The sequence below is a fragment of the Dermochelys coriacea genome, chromosome 11 (assembly GCF_009764565.3).
Source record: "Dermochelys coriacea isolate rDerCor1 chromosome 11, rDerCor1.pri.v4, whole genome shotgun sequence".
Lineage (NCBI taxonomy): Eukaryota > Metazoa > Chordata > Testudines > Dermochelyidae > Dermochelys > Dermochelys coriacea.
In genome coordinates, this window is record NC_050078.2 from 76,793,290 (window position 1) to 76,800,682 (window position 7,393).

Genomic DNA, 7,393 nt, shown 5'->3' on the forward strand with positions numbered 1-7,393 from the left:
GTTGTAGGTGGGACCGTTTCCCATGAGGTATCTCCCAAGCCCCTGGCCCTTGACTGGTCCAGGCCTGGGGCTGGTGCAGGTCACGGCTGTGCTGGCAGTGCCGTAGAGGCAGCTCGCATGGCAGCTGCCTTCTCCAGCCCCTTACAGGCGTGAGCACAACAGCACCACTCCCTGCAGCCCAAAGCACACTGGAACCGGAGCCTGCAGGAGTCCCAGGCCCGCAGCACCCCCCAAGCACTGCCTCGAGGGCTTAGATGGGCTCGAGCTGCCCTGGTGCGGAGGGGGCAGGTCTGCCTCCCTGAAGGCTGAAGCGGCAGAGAGAAGGCCACGGGCACGGCGCAGTCAGACGCAGTGCCAGGCTCTGCCAGCCTAAGGCAGGAGGTGGGCCTGCCAGGAACTCCATGTGGCGTATTTCCTGTGAGATCTTGGGAGGTGATGAGTGAGCACAACCTCTCAGACCCAGGGCGCCTTGAGTGCTCCCGTAAGTAGGCGCTTGGTAACGCCCACCCTGTGCCTCCCATAGAGATCCCAGCTGGGTCGCACAGGCCCTAGCCAGGGACTCCTACCCCTGCCCTATAAACAGACGGACGTGTCACAGGCTCAGCGGGTGTTGCCAGCGCAGGTCCAGGCAGGGCGCTCGTGGCACTGGCTGAGGAGCTGGCTGTACGTTCACCGCCAGACACAGATGCCCCGTCGGTATTTGTACGGTCGTGGCTTTGCCTTGCCCAGCTGAGTGACTGCTTTCTCTTCGCTTCGATGGCAGTTTCCAGATTGCCACCTCCCTCTCCAAAGAGCTCTGTGCCCTGGTGTTTGGCGTGAACACCTTCTTTGCCACTGTCCTGAAGACCATCGTAACCATGATCATATCAGACAAGCGGGGCCTGGGCCTTTCGGTGCATCCGCAGGTAAGGGGGCTGCTCAGCTTCCCCTGGGGAGCCGCTTAGGAGGCCGAGCGGGTGGGGTTGCCCCAGGCCGAGAAGCCTATTGACGGGCTGGTTGGTGGCTGGGCAGGATAAGGGAAACCCCCGACCACTGTTCCCTCTAAGCTGTGTGCATGTGCGTGCACATAGACCCTGAACTCCACGCACACGGCGAAACACGGTGTGCACAACAATTTGCACAGAAGAATTTTTTTGCAGACACGGTCTGTCAAACATCAGAGGGAACTTTGCCCCCAACAGCCATGAAAGTAGCCCCATGGCGGGCAGGGCAGGGTTGTGACTGGGGATCGGTATTGCTCACCGTCTGGCTTTGCCCTGGCTGGTTACTGCGCCCGCCCTAGACCTGTATCATGTGGAAACCCCTTTTGCACTTGAGCAGGCCCCTGCTGGATGGCGCTGCAGGCCAAGTTAGCTCATGCCAACGTGTGGGCCCCCAGCCTGGCTTCCTCCCTGCCCCTTCCCTATTGTTAGGGAAGCACCTGCTACAACCTCAGCTGCAAACAGCTCCCCCCCTGCCCCGTGTGCATTCCTGGATGATGTACGCACAGCAGCATTGAGTCAGCCGAAGAGGGTTAACTTCACCGTGTGCCCCATTTTTAAAGAGCCGTAGAGGCCCAGCAAAGCCTTGGAAAGTGCCCTCAGCCCAGTGTGCACAGGGAACAGTACCCTGGCTGGCTTGGATGGGGAGGGGCTCATGCTTTGCCCATGGGGCCAGGTTTGTGCTTTTCTGCTGCTCACTTTCACAAATGGGAGCTGAGCCCGAGGGCTGCCGAGTTCCCCAGGCCCTGGGAAATGAACACGTGCTTAGGAGGAACTCGCTTGGGAAAAGGCTGATGGAAAAATATGGCACCCTTCCACGGAGGTTGGTGGCGGGAAAGGGGCAGAGTTAAGGTTGTTTGGGCCAATTTAATAGTGTTCCTGTCATAGAGCCACCATTCACCTGCAGCACCCTCTTGTGACAGGCCATGGCAAGACTAATATGCCTGCCTCAGTTTCCTTCTCAGGTAACCGAAGGACGCTACACTAGGCTCTCTTGCTTTGGTAGTACCCCTCCTTGGGGCTGGTTTATTACAAATTTTTCAAAACATAACTCCCCAAACGGTGTAGTTACCAGTCCAGTGTATGTAGTTTTCAAACTCCCATGACATGACCTCCCACATATCACACGCCAGCATCTTCAGCCTCACCTGGGCTCCTCGGGTCCTGCCAGGACACCCTCCCTCCCCCAAGCCCGTCAGCTGGAGGGCAACCCTGCTGTTCCCAGCGGGACCCAAAGCCTTTCCGGTCAAAGATGGGGGTTTCACTCTAGCCTCTCATCCTTGCCCGTAAAGCATCCCTCACTCCCCTCAGCCCCTCTCTCTTCTCCTGGGTCCAGCCCTCCCATGTGGGGACAGGGCTGGCCTTAGAGAAAATGGCACCCTAGGCAAAATTGTATTTGGATGCCCCATCCCCCGCTGCCTCCCCGCATCCCCCCTGGCCCCCACTGCCTCCTCCCTAGTGCCCCAAGCTCCCTTCGACGGCCACATGCCCCAGGCTTGCCCTGCTCCTTGCCTCGGGCGCCCTGGGCGGGGATGTCAGGAGGAAGCTCATCCACTGCTTCCGGGCCTCTGCCCGCAGCTTCAAGCCAGCAGGCACCTTCCTCGCCTGCTTTCGTGGCCTTCCCCGGGAAATGCCTGCATCTCCCTTCTGGGACCGTCCACAGTTCCCCGGCAGCTCTCACCGGCCCCACCCCTGTCCGCCAGGGTCTCTGACACTCAGCCACCCCCAACCTTTTCAGTCACTCTTGCTGCACTGCCCTCTTGGCTGGCTGACAGGGTGCCCCTGTTCTTTCCTGGCAGAGGGCTGCCCCCCAGGCTGGGCCCAGTGTCCGGGGGTGGCCCAGCTCCCGTTCTCAGGGCTGGTGGGCGAGAGCCGCAGCCAGCGTGGAGCAGCCCGCTTACGGCTGTTCCCTTCGGTTGCACGCTCGCCATGATTTTTTGCCGCTCCTCCAGGCCCTGGTACAGCCGCCCCCCCCAATCACACAGCAGTTAACGGGGAGCTAAAGCGGCTACCTGCCGCTGGGTACAGAAAGTGCGGGGAGAGGCACGAGGTCAGCACTGCGGGCTTAACCTGGGCTTGTGCTCTCTCTCCCCCTCAGTTCTACGTGTACTTCGCCTACTTCACGCTGCTGGCGGTGGTGTATCTCGGGGCAGCGGTGTGCGAGGCCGTGAGGCACCGCCGGCGCAAGGTGCCGCAGGAGCCGGCCTTCGCCAAGGAGCTCTGCAGCCCTGCTGAGGAGGCACCAGGGAAGGAGAGGAGCTCGGAGCCGGGCAGCGTGCACATCTGAGTGCAGGTGGGAGAGGAGACGCAAGGGAGTGGCCTGTGTGCATACCCCAGCCGCGTCACCGTCCCAGGGAACGGCGGGCCCATCCCAGCCAGCAGCCAGCCCTGCCGCGGTCCTCTCACCTTCCTCGCCGTGTCAATGCGCAGCTGAGAAAGCCAGTAGCGCAGGCCAGAGTGGGGCTACAGTCCTGGCCTAGCTCGTAGGGGCCGCTAATCCCCAGGCTGTGCTCACTCTTGGCTGCCAGGCTGCCACTCCTGCCCGCGGCTCTGCTCCCATCACAGCCTCAGCGTCAGAAGAAGCTGCACCGTGCAAACCCCAGTGTTAAGAATTGCCTTTGAGGACAGAACGGCGCCAACCCGGAGATCCCGTCCCAGCGCCAGGCCTGCTGCTTTGAGTGACACGGCTCCGTTTCTGATGTGGTTCCTGAGCCGGGTTTTCCCAATCGACACTTGTGCACACACACACTCATTCAGGGTGACCTGTGCCAAGTGAACCAGAAAATCAGGGGGGGGCTACACCCAAGATGTTGCTAAGAAAAGCCATTGAGGCCCTTTTCTTAACCTCTGGTGTCAGCCCTCATGGGTCCCGTGTTCCAGCTTTGCCCCACAAGGGCTAGAAGCGTGCTCTCTGTAGTGAAAGCTGAGTATCCTGTGTAATCACCTGACTCCAGGCTCTGGGGCTTGGAGCACTGCACCCGATTGCCCCTCCCCCCATGCACTGCTTCGGCAACTGTCTGAATGGCACCTGTGCAGCCGCTGCAGCTACTACTGCCCCAGCCAGCTGCTTCCTCCATGGCTCCCCCGGGCCTTGAATCTGCTGCCACACCGGGGGGGGGACACCAGCCATGCCCTTCCTGCACACGGGTCCATAGCTTTACAGCATGGCCCACTGAGCAGCCTTGCCCTGTACTACAGGGCTGGAAAGTCCTTGTGCTAACCTGGGGCCTTGTGGCATAACTACGGCTCGTACTGCATATGTCCAGGGAGCTTTGACCCAAGCAGGACTGTGGTTGGCTCTCCTTGCCCCCCCACTGGGCAGCTGTGGGTCAGGGTCAGGGTCTGGCCTGGGTGAGGCTGAGCGGGTGAGCTGTGCCTTCCTGCCTGGCATACATCAACTGACTGTAACAGATGGCCGAGGGCAGCTGGCAGCCCAGCGCAGGGCTAGGGGGCCCATTGCTGCCCTTAGATGCTCTGCTCCTCTGGGGCCTGCAGCCTGCACGGTGGTGCAGCGGTGGCCACCGGGGCTGGGCAGCTCGAGACCACAACCCTTGTGTGCTGGGGAGTGGCACACAGCAGCCTGCGTGCCCGCAGCCTGATGGGCAGTGCTGGCTGCACACACCCATCTGCCCTTGGTATCTGGGGGAGGTGCCTGGCCCGTAGCAGACACCCCGCTGTGACAATCTGCTGAGGACCCAGCCTTATGCGCGATGTCGTTACCCTTCCCCTCCCCCCAGCCTGGGGGCTAAGCTGCGGGCCAGCAAATACTGCAGGGCTCTGCCAAGCCAAACTGTGCCTTAAACTGTGAACCCCCCAACGCCCAAATTCCACAGCAACAGCTCCCGCCAGCAGCCAGCACCTGTCTGCACACGCTCAGGCAGTAGTAAGGGTTTTGCTGCTTTAAAGAGCTCATACACTGAGCCTGCTAGCTTCCTGGGGGCAGATGCACTCGCCCTCTGGTTAGCGCACACCCCCTTGGCTGGTCACAGGGCTAAGTGCTACCACGGGTCAGGAATAAAGCTGGACGGTTACATGCAAGCAAAAGTAAAATGAGCCCGTGCGGCCTAACGCCCGAGGGACCAACAGCCTCTCATTCAGCGCCTGATTCTCGCCAATGGCCTGGACTCTACCCCTGCCCCCAGCACTCTCACTCCCAGCCAGGACCCGTGGGTCATTGCTCCAGCCCAGCCCCAGCACAGGGGGACAGGCTCAGGGGGTCACCCTGATGAAAGAGGGTGGCCCCAAAGGAGGCCCTTTCTCCTGCACAGCTCCAACCCACCACCTGCTGCCCCCTCCCAGCTGTACATGCAGCCAGGCCCCGGCCCTGGCCAACAGAGCCAACTGCATGGCCACAGCACCTGGGGCTGGGAGGCCCTGGGCACTGCTGGGATCCAACACCCTCTTGGGGATTTCAGGGCCTGCCTTTAGCTCCCAGGTATTCAGCTCGTCACTCCTAACCCCTGCAGGACAATTGCTGCAGCCTGTTGGTGTGAGACTCTGGGTGGCACCGCAGTGCCAGGGGGCCCAGGGCTCCATCTGGTGCTAGGGCTGCAGGGATCTGGGGCTTCATCTGGCACCATGGCACTAGGGACATGGGGGCTCTGTCTGGCGCCGTGGCACTAGGGGCTGCGGGGACCTGGGGCTCTGTCCAGCACCATGGCGCTAGGAATTGCGGGGACCATCTGGCAGCACAGCATGGGGGCCTGGGGCTCCATCCAGCACCGTGTTGGCTGCGGGCACAGGCAGAAGGGGAAGCAGCGAGCTGGTGCGGGGCTGGATTTAACACCCACACTGACTGCTAGGCATGCGCTCGGTAGTTATTGACATTTCACCTTTCCATGGGGAGCCGCAGCTCGGGCTAGGCTGGGGCCTTGCTGGGTAAGTTCAGGGTCCCTCGACCTGTGGCCATGGAGCCGGGGAATCGGCTCCTAGCACAGCACCCCAGGGGCAGCGATGTCAGTGCCATGCAGAGAGGCAGCCCTTGGGCCTCTTCCCCCAGCCAGCCTGAGGCCAGGCAGTGTCCCCCTGCACTGCACAGCCTCGGGGGGGGGGGGGGGTGTCTCAGCTTCCCGAGCATTCCCGCGGCCCAAGGGACGCTGAGCCTGGGAGCTGGGGCTTGCCAGTCCTGAGCCAAGGGCCTTGTCACGCCAGTGGCAGGGCTGTGACTGAGGGACCAATGCAACAGGAAGGCTGGGGCGGGCAGGAGGTCTGTGCGCAAGTTATTAGGCTACTGCTGCATCAGCATGCTGAGCGGTCTCATGGTACCAACCTAAAGGTGTGGGGAACCCCCCAATGCCTTCCCATCAACCACAAAACCTGGCTCCACTCCAACAGGAGCCGGACATTTCTCTGAACAAGAGCACCCAGAGTGACCCCAATTAACCACAACTAGGCTTTGCCAAATTCATGGTCCATTCTGGTCAAGTTCAGCCATCTGATTTTAAAAGGTCAATTTCATGGTTTTAGATGTGGTGGTGTAACCATGGGGGTCCCGACACAAAACGTGGGTGTGTGTGTCATGGGATTGCCAGGCTCACTTCTGTGCTCTGCTGGGCGGCCAGAGAGCAGCGGCTGCTGTCCGGGTGCTCGGCTCCGAAGGCAGCACCCCAGCCAGCAGAGCACAGAAGTCAGGATCACAGGGTATAGGGGGGAGTCACCTTTGCAGGGGCAGGGCCGGCCTTAGAGGTGGGCGACTGTGATCATGGCACCATGGTCCCCCACAGCCTGCTCAAGGTCCCTTTAACCCGAGTGCTGGGCCCAAAGCCAGAGAAGGGCAAGGCTGAGGGCACCCCAGCCAGGGGTTCCTACCATGAACCAGGCTCCAGCTGCTAGTCCCGGCTGGGCTGGGGAGAGACGGGATTTCCTCTGCCCCTGCATGGACAGCATCAGACCCACCTCTGGGAACCTCCCCCGGCTGCAGGAAGCTCCACAGCTGCTCTGACTCCACAGCCCACCCTCACTTCTTGTGCTGCCCTCAGAGCTGGGCTCCCAGCCAGCCAGGTCCCGGCCATGGGAGTGGCCGCTGCAGGGGAAGAGGAAATCCCTCCCCAGCCCAGCCCAGCCCAGCCCAGCCATTGAAGTCTGGCACATGACAGGAGCCCCCCTCCACTAAACAGCCAGATTTCACAGTCCCTGATGTGTTTTTCATGGCCGTGAACTTGGTAGGGTCCCAGTGGTGACATTCTGGAAGGGACAGTAAATCTCATGTCTCGGGTGTCAGCCAGACTCGAATAGAAACCAGAATGAGAGCAAATGTGGATACTGCACAAGACGAACCTCAGATCTGCTCCACGCAGGTGTTCCTCTGACCTTCTACCTGGAGGAAGCCAGAGTTCAGCTGCCTGCGTTTCTCAAGGGCTAGCTCCCATGCATTCACACCCGTACCTCTCTCTTCACAGCCAAGTGACTGGGAG

General features: G+C 61.2%; 1 protein-coding gene across 1 annotated transcript in view; it reads left to right on the plus strand.

Moving 5' to 3' along the window:
• SLC19A1 (solute carrier family 19 member 1) overlaps positions 1–4,489 on the plus strand; it is a 31,256-nt gene extending 26,767 nt beyond the window's left edge. The window contains exons 5-6 of the mRNA XM_038422302.2: positions 764–905; positions 3,079–4,489. Coding sequence (XP_038278230.1) covers positions 764–905; positions 3,079–3,267 — 331 coding nt within the window. The 3' untranslated portion in view covers positions 3,268–4,489. The remainder of the gene's footprint in view (positions 1–763; positions 906–3,078) is intronic.
• The last annotated feature ends 2,904 nt before the right edge of the window (positions 4,490–7,393 follow it).